Below are 25,623 nucleotides of genomic sequence, written 5' to 3' on the forward strand. Positions count from 1 at the left end.
TCAAAATTCTAAATCTTTTCCTACTATTGTTGATAAATTACAGACCATACCCAGAATGATAGGCTTCCTTCTTTCACTCTTATGGTTTCCTGCTTGGATTTTCTGTTTCCTTTTTTTTCCTTTTATTCTCTGAAACTCATAATTTTGGTGAGTGATCATTATTCTGCTCCTTTCTTTCACACTTCTTTAGCGAATTGCTTCGCAAGGAGTCCGGCTGTTTGCAGTCAAGGATTGTCTCCTTTATTAGCACTCAGAAGGGGGACCTGGCAGGGTGCAGCATATTTGTACAAGATTCTAGTTTTAGAAAGGTTCTCTCTTGGTCTCCCAGTAATTTGAACCTTGATACGGATCTGGCCTGAAACTGATAGTTAATCTGCGCATGGAAGCTGCAGAAAGCACATAGTACTAGTGAAATAATACAGGTAGCTTGGAAAAGGCGTTTAATGAATACTATTGAACTAACATTCACTCTGTGATTGACCATTATGAAAAACTTGTAATATGTGTAGAAGACATAGTCTTTCTGCAAGGCCAAATTCTTGGCCAGTTCTTCATTCTCCAAGTCTCTAATGGCAGTGTTATCAAAATTAGTGTAAAAATTAAGGAGGGAGAGAGAAGTACTTCTCAAAGCAATTCTTCTCAAATTTATTAGATGTTAGGGCAATTTTAATGTAACTTTGTCAAATAAATAGACAAAAAAAATGTTAAAATGGCAAGGGGAAAGAGAACATATGGGGACACAGCATTCTAGGACGAGTTTTGCAGCTTGCTAGGTCACTCCGCGAGGCATTGTTTAACAAGTTTACTGAACTATCGAATAAGAAAATCAAACAGCACAGACCTGAAAATACTTGCCGTAGTCATGTACGAGTGCAATAGGGAAAAGAACTGGTAATAGGACATATTTACATTTAAGAAATTTGTCACAACAGTATTCAGAATCTAGTGAAAGAGGCTTGGTTTGTATTGAGTCATTACCCAGTTAAAAATAACCTTTCCAGGTCATGTCATTTTGTTTGCCGCAGTGAAATAAGTTTATTTCAGCAGAATGAGGCCATTATTAGCTTGGCAGAGTCCACTTGTCAGAATTTTATGGAGCAGAACACCGTTTGGCTTGGAAATTCAATAAATACTGTAATGTGAGAGGAGTTAAACTCCAAGGGCTGAAGGGGCACGGTGTTGGGAATTTGTCACTAGTGCATTGTTTGACACTTCTGTTGAGAAAATATCAGGATATATGACGAGTGATTATTAAAAATCAGTCAGACATGTCTGTTATGAAACTAGGTGACGTTAACTATATGGACAATATAATTTTTCGATACTGAAGCAGAACAGCAGTATTTTAAAAAGTAAAAGTAAATGCTTTGCACTTCTATTTTTACCTACTTTATCTCTCCTGTATGCCGTTCTTGTAACACTGGGATTAGTGGAGGGATGGTTTAGCATGGTTGGAGAATATCTACAATTAAATGTAATCCAACTATTATTGTTTAAATCAGCATGGGAAAATTTGCTCTGTGCTGTGTATTTGTCTGAAGTGTGGGAGGCTGATTTTCTGTCTCCAGTGGGAGAGGAGTAGGCAAACTAATTGCTCTCCCTGCAAGGTGAAACTATGCAATTCAGTCATGTGATAATTTTAGAGGCAGAGATGAGGTAGTCAGCAAAAATGGTTGGGGTGCCCTCAAGCAATCCAGACTTTCTGCTTGCACTTGGAACACTATCATTTGAAACAACTCTTTTAAAGTATTGCCTGTTCAAACAAAAAGATTACTTCTGGGAAAAAGTGATGGAGTCATTTTAGGTTTCCAGTCCTATACTGTAACATTTATAAACAATGACCTAATTAAGCATTGAAGATATGGTGGAATATTGATTATGCAAAGTCATTCTGTCAAGACTGGATGTTTTTATTAAAGAAATATACATCTGACCTAAGGGAGTCTTGATACTGAAATACTGGTTGAAACGCCATGCTTTGTACTATGCACAAATCAGGTGAAACTGTTTTAAAAATTCTGCCAAGTATTAATATCAGGTAATTTCTAGAAAGTGAAGGAATCCCATGAGGAAGTCAAATGTTGCACCACGGCAAGAAACAGCTATTAACGTATTCTAAATTATATTACCTATCTTTTCTTGAATTTATTAAGTCTCAGCTGTTCAGACTGCTTTCCTTTGTCATCTACCGGTATACTTTCAGAGAGAGTTAAAATTGATGTTACCTATATCATCAATTCATAATAGTTTCTCCCTGGGTAATATGACTGAATCCAAAGAATATACTGTTGTTCGTTTGATCAGAGCACTACCTTCAGTGGGTGTGTTGCAGTTGATACATCTGTATTTACTATTCAGGCATGTGCTTTTCAGACAACTATCCTGAAGATGGTAGTAACTTGTAAATCTAGTTTCAGACGGGCACTGGAACATAGTCTCTGAACTTTATCTTGCTTAGGGTAGGATACATCTCTCTCCTTTGAAAGTTAAGTGTTCTCACATTTACCTTGGAAATAAGAGCATGCCTTGAAGTTACTTATTCTTTTAATTGTACCAGAGAGTTTTGGTAGTCTTAAAATGTGTGTCTAAATGTTGAGACTGGTTAATCATATGTTTTAATTGCAACTTTTTATGTGAATAAAATAGTTTTACAGATGGGTTTCCATATACTCAAACCCCTTCAAATTAGTATGAAATGATTTTATAAAATAAAAAGCAAACACTTTAATGTCCAGATTAATTGCATTTGGTTAGTAGTTAAAACTGTAGTTGGACACAGAACAGGTCATTCACAAATTAGTAATTCCCGGAAGGATTTTTAGCTGGCTAAGATGCGTACACTCATGGTATATGGACAGAGCTTACCAAAAGGATCTGTTCAGTGATATCTGGAAGCAGCAATAAACAAGCATACCAGAATAATTGACACAGTTTACTGACATTTCACAGTTTATATATTGTCATGTCTATATTCGCTTCTGACAGCTGTGCATACTGGTGACTAAAGATACTTTTTTTTTCTGTTCATTCAGTTAGTGCTCTTAGTGTTATTATGACCTTTTGGTTTTTGATTATTACTAAAATTAGAACTTTTAAGTCATAATTTTTAAAGTCATATTACTGCAGAAATTTTAACTAAGTTAACTAGACAAAGGTTTTATAAAGAAAGAATGAATTATGTACACCACGGTATTAAGAAATTATGACTTTATGTGGTGCTGGGTTTTACTGATATTTACAGAATACTTTCTCTTGGATTTAGAATGAAATTTTCTTTGACTGCGTTACTCTTTCCAGCTTCTTCAGCACTAGCAGATATTGTACTTTGATCCAAAGGAAAATCAAGAGTTTAGATTTTTATTTACTTGATCTGTTGGCTTCACATACTACAGTTTTGTGGTTTTTTGGGTTGGTTTGTTGTTTGGTTTTGGGTTTTTTTAAAGGACATTTCATGTCTCAAGGGGAAAAAAAAATCTTGATGTCCTAAGCACGTGGACTGGTTAGGTACTGAAATTATCTGAATATTTTATCCAACCAGTATTGAATTTTTACTCTTTATCAGTAGTATAATAGATCTAGGCTTTTAGAAAAAAAAAAAAAAAACAGCACTAAAACTTGATTAAATACAGGTGTTTCCAGTTGTGGTTTGCAGTGTTCTTCCTAAGCATTCTATTTTGAGATTTTTGGCTACACTAGGTGAGGGTCCTTCTTACATTTATGTCTTCAAGAGCCACCTGCTCGATTTATTTGTTACTGAAAGAGAACTTTGGCAGGTGATCATCTGGGACACTGCTGTTTTGTCTAGAACTGGTAGGAGGGGTGTCGTTTGAAGAGTGGTGCATGTTGCTCAAATAACAGTATTTCTACTATTACTGAGAAGATGAGACCTTACAGTTTCATTATTTCAGCCCTCAGTAGCATTTCTTTTTCTCAGATTGTCAGCAAGTGTTGATGTGGATCCCACTGTAGCAGTAGTTAAAAGAAGTACGGAGAATATGGATGTTAACATTTAATTTCATTTGTAGGTAACACGCCAACAAATGCGGTGCTCTGAATGTGCACTGCTGACTGTGAAGGATGCTGTGAAACGTTTGCATATGGTTCATTGTTTGTGGCAGCCTTCTTTGTATGGGCTGAAGTAGAGGTATGCTTGACAAAATAGCTTCTCTTGGTGGGGCCGTGGGATATTAAAGGAACAATTGCAGTTATGGTAGAGAGTCTTGATGCACTCTGGAGTGACTTATGGTGACCCATGCCTACATTGTATCAGGTATAAGCAACCAGGAATTTAGGTGTTATTATGCTTTAAACATTCATTATCACCCATATATAACAGTAAAAACTCTACCAATAATTATAATGAAATATTTAATGTATTTTAACAATTGCTCTTTGACTTTATATTCCTTGCATTTTTACTGTTCTATTGTGTGAACTGACACAGCTATTGTTTCATGCATTCATCACTGTGCACTAAATTATTGTCTTGCTCTAAGTAGATGCCTAATTGAAAAAAGCACAGTTCACATTCTTCAACCCAGTAACTTACCCAAATGATTAGGATAAACAACTGTGCCTCTGGATAAGTTGATTTGTTGTTTGACTTTTTTTTCCAATAATTAATTATTTTGATTTCTGTTTCTTGGTATATCTTTTCCTACAGCTTTTCAGACATAATTGAACAGGAACTCTTACTTCCATTGTGCAAATTTAATCATCTAGAGTCACTTAAGTTTCAGATAGTTAATCATTTAAGCATAATATAATATGAAGAAGCAAACCTTTAGGTATCTGTTTATATACTTTTATTTTACAAGGCGTGTGCTATGTGTTGTGTGTCCGTATGTATATCTAGAAGTGTAGATGTATTTATGAGTGCCAGCTGTTTGAATCTGAGAGTCATAACATAACTGATTGTCCATGGTAATGCATTTTTTCCAAACTGCTTTCAAAAGATTTAGCTAAAGAATTTGTAGATTCTCATGGGTCTTAGGACCACCAGGCATTGCTATAGTGGTTTGAAATGCTCTCCCTAGCCAGAAGAATCAGTTGTTTGAAATCAGCGTAAAGAGAGTGAGAGGGAATCCATCTATTTAGACAGAAGTTGGTCTTTTTCACTGAAAATAAATAAAAAGTCATTCTCACCGTTCCTGTAAATCTCACCTTAATCATCCTTTTAATTCATTCCTGGAGCTAGAAGCAGTTATCCACCATTCTGTCACCTGCTTACTACTAGTCTCTGCAAACCTAGTATGTTGCTTTACATCTCTGAAAAGACCATAATTTTCTGTGTTCTTCTTATTTAGCCACTGCTGGATTTAATGAAAGTTTATGGAAGGCATATTCTGAATTTGGAATTAAAGAATTTTACATGGATTGTGAAGACTAATGACATAATTGCATTGATTGACACTGGTACAAGCACCTTTGAGCTTTGTACTGTGTTAGTGCATACTTAGATATAGATGTCTGAAAAGATGTCTAAACACAATCACAACAGAAATGGGGATGAGAAGTGCAAACTTCAGATGTGAAACATGCAGACTGAAAGCACACATGAGAAGCACACGTGATAGTATGCAGAAAAAAAAGTGATTTTAGAACCCTGTCAGGTAGTACTGGCATTAAACCACATTAAAATAAATAATATCAATAAATAATAAATATAATAATTTAGAATTAAAAATATTTTACTTTGGAAAGGAAGACTAAGTTTCATGTTTCGAAATCTACTAGAAAGCTTTTCTTGTATTTTGTCCTCAGAAAGATTTTTTTTAGGTGCTGCAAAAAGCAATACTGTATTGAAGAACCAGGCCTAATATTTGTAATATATATGCATATTTGTATATGTTGGTAGGTTGTCCTTTTAAACTATTCATTCATATACAAAAGATTCCCTTGGTTAGGCTGTTAAAACACTGCTAAAGGAATAAAAAATTTTGACACGCATTCAACCTTGTGGCACACAAACTTTTGCTCACATTAATGGAAATACTCTTGCTTTTGAGTTTAAGTATGTGATGTGTTAGATTGTATCTGAAATAGTTTAGCTGTTTCACAATCAAAGGGAAGCTTTCATTAACTTAAGATATTCGGTTTGTGTCTCCAAATCCAGACTGTGTATATGTTCTCAGAAATTCACAAAGAGAGGGACAAAGAACACTTAAAAACACTTAAAATTGTCTGGTAGATAAAATACTGGAATGGTATATGAAGGTTGACTGAAGTTATGATTAGCAGTAGGACCATCAGTGAAGCGTCCTGATTTTGGTCTTTCACCATTAGGTCATGATGATTTGCAGCATTTCATGTATTGTGATTCTTGGACTTGTACATGAAATCTAACAGACTTAATACTGGAATGTCACTGATCTTAGATATTATCAGAGTCTGTAGATCATTATTCTTCTTCCTACATCAGTTTTGTAAAGTACATCATAGAAGATTAAGAAAATACTGTTTTGGAAATAACAGGATTGGTATTACTGTGCGAAGTTTTGGAATTCATCTAAAAAAGGAGAATTGCCAGCCACCTGGAGTAGTAACTTTTAGAAGTCTGGGTAACTCATGCCTTTCTGAGGACACCCAAATTTTATTGCCGAAATAAGAATTGAATAATACAGGTGTTTTTATATGTGTGTGGTGTTTGCTTGCTGGTGGTAGGTTTTTATTCCCTCCCTGCTGCCCCGGAAAATAATACTGTCATTACTATGATTATTTTTGTAAGGGATCCTGGAACTGCTTGGCTGCCCTTGTATAGCCTCATGATTTGGAACTAGTAAGGTGGTTCAGAACCTGCTTTGGACTCAACCTTCCATTTGCTATAGTTTTGAGAAACTTTCAGTATTCAGAGGAGAAATTCTCTTGACCTGTGTATAGTTTCCTGTTGAAAAGTCAAGACCTTACCCTATTTTCTAGTTCGTGGCATTGTACTAGCAGGGAAAAAACCCCACTTTTTTCGAGTCTTACTGGCTTTGTTGTTGTTGTTGTTTGTTTTGCTTTGTGTGTGTGTGTGTGTGTGTGTGTGTAAAATGAGCTTAGAAACAAGTATAGTGCAGTTTTACTGGGTGAACTTGCTTCTGAAGCAGTTTATTTCCTCCAAGCTGTGTAGTTGAGGCCATCTACACTTCAGATGAGAAGAAACATCATTTGACACCAGACAGACTATTTCAGTTTGATTTTGATTGTTACTCTATCTTTCTAATATTAAATAAATTTTTGGACTTGTTAAATAAAACCTGAAAAAACTTAAGAAAATGTCGAGACAAAACTTTTTAATTTTTGAAAACAGTATTGATACTGCTTTCTCCCAATTTAAGACCAACAGTGACATTAAATTATTAACTGTTATGACTTATGGAGTCTATTGGAGGGTATTTTTTTGTGTGTGGGAAAGTGGATCAGTCTTGCTATAAACTAAATAAATAGCCTTTTAATTTTGCAAGGATAGTACTATTCCATTCTGTTTTACAGAGGGAGGAGAGCATCAGAGAAACTAGCAATTTATCAGGCTAAAATATTGACTTAAAACTAAATTAAGCAAAGCTAATTTTCAACTTTTAAGTATTTATAAATAATTTTGTAGTATGATGAAATATATATATATATATGAAAGGCCTCACTGTTTCCTCTGAAACAGCTACATGAACCATCTCAAAAGACTGCATTGTGGTTATGTGGCAAAATACCAGAATACTTAGCACATTTTACTCACAGCCTTGTTTTTTTCTAATTGATTGATACATTGACAGGTGGTGTTTCAGACCACTTTCTTAGTTTTCTGACAAAATTAGACTTGCTTTTGATTTTTAATTCTGTCCGAGTAGACTACAGATGAGATTGTTCTGTTGATGAGATGTTTGATCTCAGATTTTTTAAGGAAGCATGTAGTGTTTACCAGGAAGTTAGCAGTACTTCAATGCAGACACTGTTAAAATCATTTGGAGCAGACCATTTTACTCCTGTGATTCATCTTTTGTCAATTTTAGTGCGGTCAGATTTCTACTTTTATGGAAGAGTTTCATGTTTGTAGTTAGTGTGTGCTGCTATGAGCAAAACCTGCTAATCCGGGTTTTGACACAAGTGCATATGTTGACTGTTTCTTTCCCGAGATCAGGAAATAGAAAATAGAGCCTATAAGAATCTGCTTTTTACTTGTGATAGAAGCTGGCAACAGTAGATAGAGAATCAAATCTGCAATGGGTGCAAGCAAGTGGCGTGAAATGAAAATTCAGTTCTGTAACTATAGATGAAATTTTTAGACTTTTCCATCAAGTTACTATGAAAACATAATTTAAAAATGGTTTATATTGATATTTAATCTGTTTCTGTTCTAAAAATTGTGTGACTTTTACAGTATCAAAGAGTAGTGGAAGTATATATGATTTAATATGGACTAAAAGACTGCATTTTATTGGGGGCTTGAGGGAGCATGTTTTTTCATTAGTTGCAAACAAATAATTGAAGTTGGCCAGCCAACTGAATTTCATGCTTTCATTTTAGAGCGTAGCCTATTCATTGGATTTTGCATTCAGAATTTTCTTATCTATGTTCTTCAGAGTATAGACAGGATTTTGAATTTTAGAGAGCATGGATGATATTTTAGTCTTTTGCCTTCAATGCTAGTATAATCAAAGCAAGATTAAAAGTAACTTAAATCAAGAGATCATTTTTCTTTTGATTCTGTGATTTATCATTCTAAGAGTAAATCTATATTCTTCACAGTCTAGTTTATTTCAAAGGCATTGAAATTTACTCCAGATAATTCTTGCTGCAGTGTTATGGTTTTAGCAAATAACAAAATCAGGGAAATGCCCAAATGTATTAAAATATATCTCTGTGTTGTAATAAAGGTATGCTGAGATATGTTAAAAATATTTTAAGATTTTCAGTATAAATATTATAATTATTAATAATGTATTAATTTGATATAAATATTTTAGAAGATATCAATAAAACATAATTTTAAAAGGTTGAATGAGCAGCCTTTGGAATTTTACAGGTAATGGTATTGCTTCATGCTCTCTATATTCAGTGTGTCCTTTTTAAAATTTAGAAATACTTTGCACTTTTAGGTTGCTCTATTTTTGCACCAGTTTAGAACTAGGAATGAATTTCTACTTCTTACAGACCTGCAATGGCCAAGATTTATTATCTGAATAATGACTTCTAGAGAATGAGAGCTGTAAAATTTTGCTATCATTCCAGACATTTCAAATGAGACTTATCTCTCATTTTTTTACAAGGAGTAGTAATACCTATTTCTCACAATAGCTCTAATTGATAAAGTTAGACTTAAGCAACTTCAACTCCTCTTTTCAATCAGAAAGAGAATGTTTGCGTGACCTTAGGTCACCTGCATGGTTTTGGAGTATTTTCCTTTTTTAGTTTCACAGAGATTAAGAAAGGGAACATGTTTAAACATTTTTCTTCACTGACTGGGGAACTTATGTGTTTTTACACTGACCTGTAGGAAGAAGCATGCAAAACAAGGAAGGATCATAAGCATTAAGTGAACTGGGAGTTCACCCTTATCGAACAGGGTTCCCTCAGGGATCCTAAGCAACATATTTAGTCGTTATAATAAAAATACTTTATTTAGTTCTTTTTTTAATAATAAATATGTAATCGAAGCAATAAATTTATTTAGTCATTTGTGTTATATGTATAGTATATGTAATAGGTATGTATTTTTTTAAAACTTATATGTCTGTTACATAAACAAAAGTAATTACATATCCATGTAATTAATAGTTTTACAATAGCATTTTTTGAATAATCATTACATATAAAGTAAATAACATGTAGATTTATATACACATTACTTCCATTTCTTGTGTATCCCATCTGCTGTCATGTCGCTCTCTGCTGATAAAAATTCAACAGACCATTTAGGTTCTTTGAAATGAGAACATAGTGGAAGCACTCTGGAGACTCCTTCAGAAAGAACTGCTAACAAAAGCCAGTGCTATGGGTAAGAGGTAGTATTTACCGGATTCAGTCCACTGCAGTTTTCCTTGTTTGAAAGACATGTAATATATCTTTTAAATTTAGCTTTATATCTGCTTTTTTCATCATGTCAAGCTTGGGAAGTGAATATTGTGAACTGAGAATAATTTCTCTGAGACAAGAGTGAGCTCTCTCAGCAGAGCAAACTGCATTATGGTCTGTCATTCACACTTCAAGTAAGTTGAATAATAAACCAGTGATTTTACTGTGACTGAGATGTAGAAGGTTTTGACCCTGAAACAAATGTCTTTTCTGTAGTTGTTTTTTTAAAATTCTATTCTGATGATTTAAGGATGTATAAGTAAATATATCTGCATGTCTGTATAAACATATCTTTATACATAAATATATCTATGTGCAAAGATACAGATTTATCACAGACATATTCTAGGCATCACAAAAATTTTGATTTAATATCTGACTCAAAAGAGAGATGCTGAAATCGCCTTAAGGGAAGGATAAAGTTGCTTTTTCAGTTCCCAGTTCATTAGAAGAGTGATTGAATTGGTGTGCCTGCACTATGACAGGAGAAGGTCTTGCTAATAGATGGGATTTTTTTCCTATTAAAAGGTCTGCAAGAATGTCAGGGGAATAAAAAAGCATGAGTCATTTAAATAGGTTCTGTTGTCAAAAGTCTGATAATTAGTCAGTCTGATAATTCCTGTTTCTTGAAGTACAGATGTGTTGTGTATAGATAACTGTGACGAAGACTGACATCCCCTTTTAGAGTGGATGTCATGTGTTTTCAGGTTGTGGAAATAAGAATTCTCTTACAGATCCATTTTCAAAGGAAGTGACTAGTATTGTAGTACTTAGTTGGATGTCCTCATGGCCTTGCTTAAAGATGGGCTTTTTTTTTCATACAAAGAGCTGCAAACATCACCTAGAAATGAGAGAACTCACCTCCTTTGAGGCAGTGGAGGGATCAATCCATTTACCTCAGAGACTTAAACATGAAAATTTGTTTTAATGTTTACTGACCTTGCTGTGACTAAGTGGAATATTGTGTGTCTTAGATTCATTCGCTTAGGATTAGGATCTGGTATATCTATGATACTGAGTCAGGAAAGAACCCTTTTTGGGAGTATTTATGTGTTTTCTGTTTGCTCATGATTGCAGATCCGTTCATTAGTAAGCCATAACTCACTTTACTTCCACGGGTTAGCTGCAAAGTGATGGCATAGGAGTAGACACAGCTGTATGTATGCAGTTGAATATTCCTACAGAAAAGTAGCATACTTGTTCTGTGTGCTGGTATTTTGCTCTCTAACATAGACATTGCTTCCAACGTAAATTCACAGTTCTCCATCTCCGCTTTTCTAAAATACATTTTTAAATGTGCCTAATTTCTGAGGGATTTCAGTGTCTAAGGCCTCTTGGGTATCGCTGTGAAGCAAGATAGGAACCACTGAGGATGATAGCCATGACTATCTAGTTAAAGGTCTACTTAAGAGAAAACAAAATGTGAAGCAGAAGAGTTCTCAGCATATTATTTTTTTATTATACCTCTGTAATAACACAGCTGCAGAACATTGAAAATATAATAGAATTGTTCAAGTAATTTAAATAATATTTAAAAAAATGGAAAAGTGAGTAATAATGCAAAATACCAATACATTCTATGTGAGAGTCAGGATTGCAGGAATTATTGTAGTGAATTTGTTCATGATACATTGCTTCTCTTTGCCTATTGGAAGAGGTTTAATAAAAAACAGCAGAACATTTATTTGAACTAATTTCAGAAAGAGTTGCATTTCAGTTAGCATTTATCTGTTGCTAGATATTAAATGAAATTCTAAATCAAATGGCTGTTTGGACTATTGTGTAGATGTGCTTATTCGAGATCTCAACTACAGAAATAAAGGCAACTTCATAGAAAAAATGAACAAATTGATTACACAAAATATGAACAAGTTGATTACACCAACACATTCTAATACATTGCTGAATCCACTGACAAGGTGTAAAGTGAACTCTTTGTAGATAAATTGAAGCCGTTCTCCAAAATTTATTGTAACTTTTGGTATGTTAATAAATAAGTATAGATCTGTATTCTAGATCCCAAGAGGTCTCTGACACAAATACTGGTGGATGTTTGGACTGGAAATTTGGGGCTTCCATTACACCGTTTAAAATAAAATCGTTTGATGTGGAAGCATCTATCTAGTAGTACAGTAGTTGTGACATGATTAAATTAATTTATCTACGGTGCTTATGTCCTGGGCTAAAGATTATACTAAAAAAAGAAAAAAAAAGAAGAGGTGCATTAGTTAAAAGGTAAAAATAGTGATTCATATTTATTTGATGCTTAAAGGAACTGACTTGCAAAAAATAAAAGTAATGCTTGAATCAAAATCTTTTGGTTTTGATTCCAGAGTCTTTAAAAAAGGAAGATGCAGCAGTGACACGATTTGTGGAGTAGTCCTGGGTTCTGCAGGACTAATAACTAGGAAATTACTGTGATGTCAAATTTCTAACATAGGGTACGGTAATAGGCTGCACATTGTGGAGTTCAAAAAAAGCATGATAGACTCATCTATAGGTACCTAAGCAAGACCGCCTTTTTGGATTTTATATTCTGTTTAATTTAAGGTACAAAAAATATCTACTTTCTTCCTCTCCTGTATCTGTCTAAACAAGCATCTTTAACCTTGTGCTGGCAGCAGTGGTCAATCTCTTGAATAAAGAGATTAGGGCTGAGGAGTTGTGGTTCTGGTAATCGAGGTTAGAGATTGCTTGGAATATATCCCTGTACTTTTTCATTTAATCCCATTGTTTCTGTTATTCCAATTTATAAATAAATAAATTCGTAATTCTCCTGTCAATTTTCCTGCACTCCTAGCACCTGAGGTGAATAAGCCATACAAACTAACATATCAACTCAACAGCTGAATAAGTTTCTTCAGCAGAAAACCTCTTTTAAAATTGATGGCTTGCTGCAGTATGCAGAGCACTAAGGAAAGGAAATATTTATAGTTTTTTCTCCTGACTTCTGACCATTGAAATTAAAAGCACTTCCCCCAACCCCTCAGTTGCAGTTAAATCTCAGGAAAAAATGAGTTGCTTTTCTTGGCAGAAATTGGTTTTAATGACATTAAGATGATGTTATACTTAAGACAGAGTCTGAAGCATTAGCCCAAACTTAGACATGCTGCTAAAATTTTTTTGGCCTTTTTACATATGCTACTAAACTTATGCAACAATATCCATATTGTTCGCAGGGGTTTGTTTGTTTTGTTTTGATTTGTTTTGTTTTTACAACTAAGAAGTATGGTTGGGAAGTGTTTTGAAAAAGGTTTCTGTTGACTAACGACAAGGTCCCAAAGTCATTCACATCTGTATATTTCAAATGAGGCTTTTCAAAATATTGAAAAATTGGTTACAGCTGGCTGCACACCCTGATGGCTGAAAATAAAACTCCCATACCAGTCATAACTAGCAATTCAATTTAACTTATGCACAGTGAGAGCAACAAAACACAGTTTCTTTCCAAAGAGGTGGCAGTGCAGTCAGAACTTCTACATCTGCCTTTCATGCACTGATAATTAAAAAATATCAAAACAAAATCCCTAACTGGAAAATACACCCTCCCTTTATAATTATCTATTTCAAAGCTGTAATCGAGCATTTCATTATAGAGATGCTAATCAATCCAGAACAATACTCCTGGGAGAGCACACACACCCCAAGATGTAACGGGTATAATAGAAATGCTGCAGAAACTTTATTGGGTTACAATAGTTGCTCAAGCATTTCTATTGTGAAAGATGAAACTCCCACAAGTGCCTTGCAGTGTTCCATGTGGAACGTCAGACTCATCTTCTAGACTTCAGATGTATTGAAAAAATAGATACTTTGTTATCAGTATAAATAAGCAGAATGCATTCATTAACAAACAAACAAAAAACAAACAAAAAAGAGAAACATTTTTATTCATCTAGGCAGATTCTTAGGTAAAACTAATGACTGGTGGTAAAGGAAACCAAAACAGATATTGTCTTTCTTGATTATGTTTTAGGTTTTGATTTTAAATTAATTAATGTATCATAATTTGAAGCATCCTCTAAAATTTATTGTAGAGGTTTTATCTCTGTGGGATAATGAAAACACTCCAGCAGAAATATCTGAGCCCTGAATAACCACTGCCATTTACAGCCCTCTTTCGTGGTGTAATGTGCACAGCTTTGTGATTTCTGCAAAAGACTGATAGCCCCAACGTTGTGCTTCATGTGGAGTTTGAGTATCTCTGCTACATGGGTGACATCTTTCTGTAGAAGGGAGAACAGAAACTTTTTTCTGCCTGTGTTTGGAAAATGATGTTGTGGTAACATGGATGCTAATGATGCTAATGCATACAAGTCAATAAAGTTATATGGCACATTTTCTCCAAGTATTATAAATAATTTTATTTCATGTTCTAAAAGAGAATTAATGTAAGCTGAGTCTTTAAAAGTCTTGAAATACTTTAGTGCAACTGTCTGAAGGCTTAAAGTTACTGTGTGCTTCTGTGGTGTTAGCATATGGTATTTTGTACTTTGTTATCTGGTACAGAGCATGAGGGTAAAATTCTAAAATGTGTTTTGATAGACACCTGTATGAACTCTTTAATATTTCATTAGACTAAATATTTCCTGAGTTTCATTAGTAATAAACTATTTCTCTAGTTTCATTGTTCCTTAGTTTCATTTCATCATGACTAAATAAAAATACTGTGTAGTTGAAGATTAGGGTCTTTATTTAGTTTGAGTCTCATTGGAGTATGTTTAGAAGCTACTACTTTCCACCTGTAAATTCTACAACTGAAAAAGCAGAAGGCAGAGGGGAAAAGTAGAAGTTCTGGAAGTCTTTGCACATGAGGCACATGTCTAAAAGGCAGATAGGTTGTCTCTTCTACCTTTTGATACATATTTGAACTCTGCAAATCAGTCCTTTTTGTAATTGTGTGTGTGTGCCTGTGTGTATGTTCTTAAACATGTTGGGCTTTGCTGGTTGTTAAATGCATTGCTTTGTCTTATATGTATATGTATTTTTTTTATTCCTTCTAATGCTCAGATCATAAAAGATACTCAAAATTTGAATGACAGAGAGCCATAATCCAAACCACCATCTTTTGTGTTTTCTCAACTAGGTATTTTTTTATCAAAGGTGACAAACATAATTAGGATAATAATGTTCCTTTTGTGTCATATCCTCAATCCGTTTCTTTTTTAGACTGTTCATGTAGGAGACAAACTATCAGTAGTGGCTGCAGTGTAGTTATTTCACCAGTTTAATCTTGAGCAACATTTTTTCTCTGATTTGTCTTGCTAATTTGAGAAGGAAGATATAACAGATTGCCTGTTTCAGAAATTGTGTCACGTTGATAAGTAGTGAGAGAGGTAATTGAGTATATATATAAGCCAATAGTGTGTAGGAAGTTTTTTAGCAGGATGAAACTGCTCCACTGTATGGTTAGGAAAACAATTTTTGCTAAATATGGCATCACCGCTATAATATTGTGGAGGACATACATGCCCTGTCCATGCCACAGTGTACTATAAATATGTATGGTATATGTGTTGCAAAGATATTTCCATACCTGTATACCGTAGAGATCAGATTTAATTTTTCTCATACCCTTTATGGAAATAGTGTTTAATTTGGTGGGTAGTGCATATTCTCACTTTCTTACTGAAAACTGGCAAAAAAGATGCTGCAAAATAAGCTGAAGGTTACACAATGTCAGTATGCAATTAAAAATTGGGTTAGAAATTATCAGCTTGTTGCTAAGACCAGCATGCTTGTGAGTAAGGTCACAGCTAGTTTTTCTTTAATATCATCAGCCCATAAAAGATGAGTGCTTGGGAAGGTGTTGCAGGACTTAAATTTGAAAAATTCTTGCTGAAATGTTTCCTGAGAAGGATGTGAAACCAGTGAACTATGGACTATACATAATATATTTGAATCTATTCTGGTACTCTATAATAGAGCTGTAAGAGGATGAACCACAGGTCTAACAGGGATTTCTTTTTAGTAGCACATTATTTTGACTAAGACATTTGAGTACCAAGTTGCCTGGGCAAAACAATGTGAGTGAAAGCTCTTGGTATAGAAGTTCCACAATTTGCAAGCACAGAGAATACATTAAAATCAAAATAAGAAAAGAGTGTATGTGTACTAACAAATGTTTTGTATAATCTCAGATTGTTAGGTTGTTTAATGTTTAGTAATAGATTTCCCAATGGAAATCTTTTGTCAATCTCAGTTTGCTTTCACCAGATCAAATACAAGAAGTCTGTGGAGATACGGCCTTTCTGCTTCTCACCTTACATTTGAAGGGGTTTGTGGTATAGGTTCTGTGAAGCACCTGAAGTGCCACTTTAAGTGGCCATACTAAGTCACTCATTTCTACTAATTGCAGATAAATCTGTAGTAGGTAATGAAGTCTGCAAAGGAAAATATGTTTTGAACTGTGCTGTCTGCCCCTGCTGATAATTTTATGATTTTATTTGGTAACAAAACTGGCTTGTCAACATTATGACATTGGTTTGGTGTCTAAAACTGTACTAAGTGGCACTTTCCTTAATAAGAAAACTTCCATCAGTAAAATATATGTAGGTTTTTGTTGACTTTTAACTCTTTTTTTCAGAGTTTATAACATTACATTTACTTTTTCTTAGAGTGTAGTAAAAAGTGGTGTATGTTACAAAGATAATTTGTAGTTCTCATCTCTTTTGCAAAAGACCTGTGGACAACCACGCATAGTTATGCCATATCTTAGTGTGGGAAATGCATCGTGCTGCTATTGCTTCAGGGAGTTTTTGTACTTTATTATCAAATAATTTTATAATGCCAACTACTTTTGAAAAATAACCATTTCAGCTCTCCATCTCTTCCTCTAATACAATTGTATTGCCATCAGCAACATTATAATAAAGTGCAGTCAGGCTAAACTAGCTGCAGCTGGATTACTGTCCTGTGTGTACTGCAAATTCACTGTCTCAGTCAGTCATGCTTCAATCTGATTAGCCAACAAGTATATTGGATAGTATTGAAACAAAACTATAAAGTGAAAAGGAAAAAGAAAAGCCATAAAAGAAGAAATTACAGAAAAGAGAGAAAAGATGCATGGCAATATTGAAGTCAGATTTGACCTGTTAGCTTCAAACTTGCAAATATATTTCTACCTTTATTTTAGTATCTGCAATAGCCAGTATGCTTCAACCATGCCTGATCCTAAAGGAGAAGCATAATCTGAATTTTTCATATTTTCCCTGCTGAAAAAGACACAGAAAAGACAAAATTTTTCTGAAAATAAGTCAACTCTTTAGATACAGTCTATGTCATGTGTATAGCAGTGGAGCTCCAGAATCGTTCTCGTTGGTAGGTCATCCAGGTACCTAGCTGTGGGAGGAAGCAAGCTCACTAAAAGATGCTACCTCTGACAGTAACTGTGGTCCCGGAATTTGGCTGCTCATGGTACAATCTAGCTGCTCTAACCAGTCACGCTTTGGGACTGCTGGGATCATCTACTTGAAAGCTGGTTTTGGAGCCCCTTTTCCTGGGAGTGTCTGAGGAGTGTGTGGCATACGGCACATTGGCTCCGTGAATGTTTTAGTATGTGGCTCACATGCTCATAGGTTTAGCCTTTCCTTAGAGGTGATAGCTGCACAGCTCTACTGTTGTTCAAGTAATGTAACAGACAGCCGAAGGAGACTTTAACAAACTGTCTATGACAGATACCCATTTTTTGTTACTTTGAAACAAACAAATAAGACAAAAATCTGTCTGTAAATGTTTTTACATAAACCATAGTCATTGTATTGTTCTTAAGTCAGACTTTGGAGGCAAACAATTCACAGAATCATAGGATCTAAAAGAATTTGTGTTGGAAAAGAACTTTGAGTGCAACCATTAATGTAGAACTAGGTCCACCACTGAACTGTGTCCGTAAGCACATTGTCTACATATCCTTTAAATATCTCCAGGAGTGGTGAATCAACCACTTCCCAGGGCAGACTGTTCAAATACTTAGCTACTCTTTCAGTGAAGAAATTTTTCCTACTATACTAAGCCTCCCCTGGCATAGCTCAAGAGAGTTTCCTCTTGTTGTATCACTTTTCACTTGAGAGAAGAGACCAATCCCCACCTGGATACAGTCTTCTCTCAGGTAGATGCAGAGAATGATAAGGTCACCTTAGAGTTTCCTTTTCTCTAGGCTGAACAACCTCAGCTGCTCCTCACAGGATGTGTGCTCCAGACCCTTCATCAGCTTCATTGCCCTTCTCTGGACTCACTCCGGCACCTCAAGGTCTTTCTTTGAGTTGAGGGACCCAAAACTGAACGCAGGATTTGAGGTGCGGCCTCAGCAGTGTTGACCACAGGGGAACAATCACTTCCCTAGTTTTGCTGGCCACACTGTTGCTGATACGGGCCAGGAAGCCATTCGCATTCTTGGCCACTTGGCCATGCTGCTGATCATGTTCAGCTGCTGTCAACCAGCACCTCTAGGTCCTTTTTCACTGGGCAGCTTTCCAACTACTCTGCCCCCGGCCTGTAGTGCTGCCTGGGGTTATTGTGGCTAAAGTATGGTACCTGGCACTTGGCTTTGTTGAACGTCGTGCCATTGTTCTTGGCCCATCAATGCAGTCTGTCCAGATCCCTCTGCAGAGCCTTCCTACCCTCCAGTAGATCAACAATTGCACCTAAACTTGGTGTTGTCTGCGAATTCACTAAGGGCAGACTCAACCCCCTCATCCAGATCATCATGAAAGATATTGAATAGGACTGACCCAGTACTGATCCCTGGGGGGTACCACTAATGACCTGATAATTCTACACACCTTTTTATGGATTTAACCCTCTTTCTCTTCTGTGGTTGAAGAGAGTATAATAACACAGATTAACCTGCTCTTCTTTTTTCCCCTTTCTGTCTTTTTGTCTGCCTTTCTGTCTTCCTGTCTTTTTTTAACAAGTTTCAGAATAGAGTTTACTTTCTGTAATTTCTCATATGTGCAAAGTTGGAGATGGACTATTGCAGGCTAACCATAGTTAGGTAATTTACAGGAGTCAAGACTAGGGTATTGGCAGAGTTTGTGTTTCAAACAAGAAGTCAGTCTTAGTAGAAGATATTTCATTTGTCCATGCAGCCTGTTATCTGCAGCTTTGTATCATGATTTAAATTATTATGATAGATTCTTAACAACATATTGCTGTAATATCTATTGACAGATAACATTGTGTGCTTTTCTCACATAGCAAGGCTTATTTCCAGCTCAGGACTTCAACCATTGCCAGCACAATGCTTTTTTCTTGAGCCATTATTTGGGAGGAACAAAGTTAAGAAGTTATACAGTGTTCTAATGAGTTGTTTCTGCACCATGAATAAGAAAAGTTCTTAGGACTTGCAGAAGTGATTAAGATGGCAGAAGTGACTAAGCATTGAGATACCTGACAACTTACAAATGAGTATTTTAATTCATGATTTGGAATGTGACTGAGGCTGTTTAAAGATCAGGCTAGGCAAGGTTTTCTGTATATGGTTTAAGATTACATATAAACATGATTATTTTTGTAAATAAATGTGAACTTTAAAACAACTTCCTACATGAGAAAAACATCCCAGTGGTGTGCTTTTAAGGTACTTTGCTGTCATTGAGTTGATTTATTCACTAAACAGTTTCATTTATTTCTCTGGTTATTGAAAATCCATTTTCTATTTTGCATGTAACAGAAGAATCCTTGTTGAAGTCCAAAATAGAATTACAGTGTAGAATCAGATATATTAAGTTGTTCAATGTAAGCAAAATTCTACCTATCACTGCAACTCATTTGTGCTTTTATAGTGATGTAGTTCAAAGGCCTGCATGACGTCAGAAACTTACTGTTCTAGGATGGGTGTTAACTCCTGTTGGAATAACTGTAACAGGGAAATTCAGGAATGATAGAAGAGCATTAAGGGTGTATTATTATCCAAAGATTTATAAGATTAAACTTTGGAACACTCAGCATAGCTTTCTTTAAAGTTTCCTTAATCGTGTGTTTGCATTTTGGCTTTTTAAAGAATAAAAACGTAATGAAACATGGCATATTTCCAGAAGGTCAACTATGAAAACTTTTATCTGTTTTAATCAATAAAAGAGCAAGCAAAATGTTGAACATCTGACAGTTGCCCTCATTGCTTTGGAAAATACATTTAATTCTCTTTAAAAGATATTGTTTTACCCAGAGGTATTTCTGAATTGATTTTGATTATAGAGCTTATAAGCATTAATTTTATGCATTATTTCCTATTCTTTCTAGTAATGATTCAGCTATCAATCAGGTTTTTGCAGCCAAGATTTGTCCGTAAAGTCTGTTTATTTTCTTCTTTAAGGAGGGATCTTTGTTGATATGCGAATATATGAAGTATTTACACTTCTTCCATGACTAGTTCCAGTAATATTTTTAATTTGTTTTTCATATCTCTTCTCTTGCATTTTTCTGGTATTAGAAATCTGTAGCTTGGACATGGATGTAATTTAGGGTTGTGGGTGTGATGAATGAAATGTAGAAACAGATTTCAATGCAGTCTCCTGTTATAATCTTTGTTGCCAGGTATTCTTAGAGAAACATTGGTTTTTGGTTTGTTTTTTTTTTAATATAAGGGAAAATATAGAGGCTTTCTATGGGAAGAACTTGGGGCTAAACAGAGATGACCATTAATTAAAATCCAAACAATTCAAAACTTCAGAAAAGTTGATCAAGAAATCTTGTTTGTGTAATAGCACAAGTGAGCTCTCATACCTTCACAATCTTTTTTTTCCAAAATATCAAAAAAAAAAGTCACTGTTTGTGTTTTTTTCCCGTGTGCATCCCTACCTCTGCTATGAGTTCTTTTTCATTTGTGTCTTTTCTGAGACCTCTTGTTTGTTGTGCTGAATTTCTGCATTATCAAGCATTTACATGCACATGCAGGCATGGTAAAACAAGCAGAAAAATAAAATTAGTATTTACTTTTTTTTTACTTTTGGTTCTAAGATTTGCCTCTAGGTGTGCATTTCCTGTAACTGTCTTGAAGCAAGGACCATCTCCTGAGTACTGGGGTAGCACCTAAAAGATTATTTTTACTACTAAAATAAACAGACAGCAAGGAAGCGTTCTGGTGTTCAAATGTTTCATTCACCCAGTTGATCCCTTTGAGGATAATTGTTGCAGGTGCCCATGCCCAGGTACTATCATCTGCTGTGCTCATACTGAGGAGAATTCTTTTTTGTGTCTGCATTGAACACTGGGAAGCTGCACATCTGCACTTTTACTGATCCTATTAATAGATAATACTAATCAGGAAAAATCTATCCTCTTACTTACTTGCATGTTATTGTTAGATATACTACCTAGTTTCATAGATAACTCTTTTAGACAGATTGGAAGAGTCATTTTTGATTATTTAACAGCAGTTATGCAGTACTTATCCTAAAATTAGACTAGCTTTTATTAAAGCTTCACAAAGAGAGTTTTGTTTTTTTTTTAAATAGCTGTTGATCTCTCTGTAGTCATTGTGATCTCCAAGGAGAAACCCCATCTTTCTGTACCTGGGTACAGTGTGAATGTTTTAACAGGGTCTGCTAAGAGAGGACCTCACTCTGGATTAATTCTGCAAGGGAATTATTGGTCGTCTGATGACAAGGCTAGTATAACCCGGTGCTGCAAATGCCATTTGTGTTTTCACTGTCTTTGGTACCCCACACTGAATGTCACAAACCACTGGGGTCAGGAGGAAAGAGAAAAGAGAAGGAATTACATCATTTAATAATTAATAAGGCCTTAGATGAGCATTTCGCTTTGGAACTATAAAGGTGGCTTCATTTAAAATTTGATAGTTGTCCTGATAATTACATTTAGTCCTTGTAAGGAATTGCATCTCCAAGTCAGTTTGCACAAATAAGCCAAGTACAGACATACATACAACATGATTATTAATGTCAGTGTTTATACAGTTGTCAGTAGTAGGATCCCTGTCTGAAGGTTGGGTGTTTTTGTAGGTAAAGCTGAGGCAGACTTGTATGGAGAACCTTGATAGCACCTGAATGTCTCTTGGCTTACTTCTTTCTAGTGTTATCAGCTCATCATCTGCATACCTCCATTAACAGTGTATCTTCAACTCACTTAAAAGAAAAATTACTCACCTGCTGTCTTTATTCAGGTGCTTCTGTTTGTTTGACCTAAAATACTAGAAGTTTGCTGTGGAGGCCTAAGCAGGCGAAGAGGGAAGACAACCGGCAAAGGGTCTCCTAGAAACTTTAGTGTGTTTATCAGGTTAGCTAAAGCCATGACAATCAGAAGCATCAAAGAAACGAAGTACTGAGGGCTTTCATTTTTATGATCTGACTGATAATGGATATTACCTTCAAAGCAGAGACAATGAGCGCAGTATTCCCAAGTGGTTGTATGTGCATTTAGAATGAGAGAATGGAATGGGTTTTTTATTAAAAAAACCCACCTTTTTCTTCTCAACCTTTTAGTTGCCAGGTTTTGTGATACATCCCCTCCTTTGCTGCTCTTAGAGGATAAATGCATATTCACATATCAAGATCATGAGATTTTTAAAATTCTTCCTTTTTCCCCAAGCAGGCAATATTTTTTCTGTTAGACACCACATTTAATATTTTGGCAGTAGACTTGAAATGTATGAAAATAATCTCCAGTGACCCATTAAAAGACTGTTGTGTAAAACAAGTACCTTTGCGGTCACCATTTTTGTCCCCTTCTCTGCTCCTCTTATTAATTATCAGTGTTATTTCCTCTGCTCTTTCTCCCCTAAAAGTACTTAGTTCCATTCACCTTCACACATCAGCTAGTGTGTTTGTGTGCTAATGAAAAGATAGTTTGGTTCATAAGTGAGCTGCCTCGGGGCTCAGGGCTCCCCTGTAACTCCTGCAGTCCAGAAGAAGCAAAATCTAAATCACCTCTTCCTTGAAAGTACATTTCATACGACTGCATCTTTGTGATAGCATTGGAATCATTACATAGCAGTTGGCTCTGATACAGAGCACAGACACAAATTGAGTCCGACAGGACTGGTGTCTCATGGACTTTGCTGTCATTTGAAATGCTGGCATGAAGATGGTAGCGATGAAAGGGGGGAGCTGGTGCCTTTAGCATTTTGCTATGAAGATTTCTTAGGCTGGTATTTTTTGATGGCAGTAGCTGATACAAATGATAGTTTTACAAAAGAGATTCATAACGGGTAGATTTCTACCAGCTGCTCATGTCTTTTCTTCCTTGAGTAAATTCTTTTGAGCATTGCACTGTACTGAAGATGGGCTTTTTATGCCACCCACAAATCTGTAAGATCTATTTAGTGGAATGATAATTACTATACTTTTTTCTCTACCTTCTTAGTTTTTGTCTTTACTGCATGGAAAACACTTGTGTAGTAATGAAGAAGGTAGTATTAAACTGACAAAGCTTATATGTTGCAGATCCTTCAGAAGGTATGATTGCATTTCATGTTATTTTAGTGACAATGTCAGGCTGTTTAGGGATATGTCTAGTATTACCTGTCTGAGGGGAAAATATTTTTATATTCCTTAATTTCTGTTAGTGTGGCAAATTCGGACAGGAATGAGACATTGTTTTTCAAGTCAGATGCTTGAGCTGTAGTGCTCCCAGTATATCATATTCAATTGTGCATCATAATAAACGAAATGAATTGAATTGGAATATCAGCTCTTTATTCAGTGCTGGATTTCTGATTTTCTTTTAGGCATAATTCAGAAAATCATGACAGGAATTTTAACCTTTGAAAGTTGTTGAACTATGCAATATGCTAGTAACACCTCATGAAGCAGATTTTTCTGTGTTATTCTTACCAAATGCCAGGGCATCAACTCCTAGTATTGTCTTTGCATGTGGATTTATTATGGATCTTTAATCCACTTTGATTCCCTTCTTGCAACATGAGTGTTCCAGTGATGTATTATATCTAAACTTCATCAACATGATCAGTTCCTGTGGTTCAGAAGGTGCTGTTGAATACAACTAAAGAATCAGGATGTGACAGATGCTTGATTATGGTGGTAAAGGTGCACTGAGAAATACTTTGGAACAGTGCTAACATATACTGTACGTTGTATAAAAGTACTGTACTGACATATATCAGTAGCCTGAAATGGATTGTGTTTCTTTTTCCTTTTGCCTTACCGTTCTGTCTTTTAAAATTTTATTGCCTCAAATTGTGAATGCTTAGGAAAAAAAAACCCAAAACCTCTGTCCTATTCTTTCTAATTCTATTTTTATCTTTTCACAGGCTCTGAAAATACTTCATCTGAAATTTCAGACCGGACAGACTCGCAGTGGCTTCTAAGCCAGTGAGAACAAGGCTGCTAAAGCATGCTGGTGCCAAGTTGTCGGATGATGCACGTAGTCAGGCCAATGGTGGTGCTCCTGTGCTTGCTACTGTATGCTGATGCTGAAAGTAAGCTTATTATTCATTTCGGCTTAGGTTCTGGCCACGATGAATAGTTTTGTTTTCAGCTGGTGGTTACTAAGAGTCTAGGAATGAGTTTCCTTTTGAGTAATTCTTAAAAAACTGTGAGGTCCTCTCTAGATCACAACCAGTGTTTGAAAAGGATTGCTTATGCGACTTCCGTACAATTTCTCTTCTTAATTCTCCTTTTCTTAAGCATCTAATGGTTCATGCTAAGATGGTGGAGGCCATTGCCACAAAGTTACATAGTCAAAACAGAGACCAAACTTGATTACCAGACATTAGTCAAATACCTTAAAGACATCTGTCATTCTTTGAATAACTGTTTCTTTACTTTGGTTAAAAAAAATCCCACTCCCAATTAATATCCAATCCAATTAAAATTCCAGTTCCTTTGTAACTGCCACAACAGCTGTTCTAATGTATTATTTCCGACAGCTGTCACAGAGTACAGTATCCAAACAAATCAAGCAGAACTGACAACTTAGTGGCTGGCCTAAACCTGTGACAGTTTAGTGAGGAAAGGCATCTATGTTTACTTGTATTTAGGGGAAACTGTTGGATTTTGATCAATTAGTTCATCTATTAATGGGAAGATAATATCTTCTTTTTAATTAGGAAATCATTAGGTCTGCCTTGTTTACATGTGTTCCTTCTCTCAGCTGTCCTATGGCTTCTTGCAGAAGTAATGTGCAAATGTGAAAAGCCATTTGCTTTCCACCTGTTGATCTGCAGGTTTACTGCAAGCTAACTGTTATGTTTGCTACAAGCTGACTTAATATTCACTTGATTGAGGGATATTTTTTCTATTGAATCTTCCAGACTATATGCAGATACATGATCAATCGATAACTTTGTTCTAGCTCTATATTTAGAGGACTTCTGTGTTTTATCACACCCACGTTAGGAAGGAACATAGAATAAAAGAAATAGTGTTAGTAACGTTGAATGAATCAGTTCTCAGTAAATGTGTATTGAAGAGTTCCTAATCACTCCACTTATTGCCTGTGCTCTAGGTATACTGAGTTACAGCAATAAAATAGATACAAAACCTTTTTCGTTTCATGCATAATAAGACTTCCATCTTTTTAAGTGTAGCTATATGAAAGTGAAGTAAATGGGGGAAAAAAAGGACAAAACATACATGTTTTTTCAGTACTGGCAGC

The 25,623-nt window shown here is 35.4% G+C and overlaps 1 protein-coding gene across 50 annotated transcripts in view; it reads left to right on the forward strand.

Moving 5' to 3' along the window:
• Positions 1-25,623, forward strand: part of PTPRD (protein tyrosine phosphatase, receptor type D) — a 436,352-nt gene that overhangs the window by 137,278 nt on the left and 273,451 nt on the right. For all 50 annotated transcript variants that reach the window (XM_027670585.1, XM_027670632.1, XM_027670638.1 and 47 more), the window contains exon 2: positions 24,278-24,445. In XM_027670585.1, coding sequence (XP_027526386.1) covers positions 24,361-24,445 — 85 coding nt within the window. In that variant the 5' untranslated portion in view covers positions 24,278-24,360. The remainder of the gene's footprint in view (positions 1-24,277; positions 24,446-25,623) is intronic.

This window comes from Neopelma chrysocephalum, unplaced genomic scaffold, assembly GCF_003984885.1.
Source record: "Neopelma chrysocephalum unplaced genomic scaffold, ASM398488v2 Primary Assembly neopelma1_96921, whole genome shotgun sequence".
In the NCBI taxonomy this organism is placed as follows: domain Eukaryota; kingdom Metazoa; phylum Chordata; class Aves; order Passeriformes; family Pipridae; genus Neopelma; species Neopelma chrysocephalum.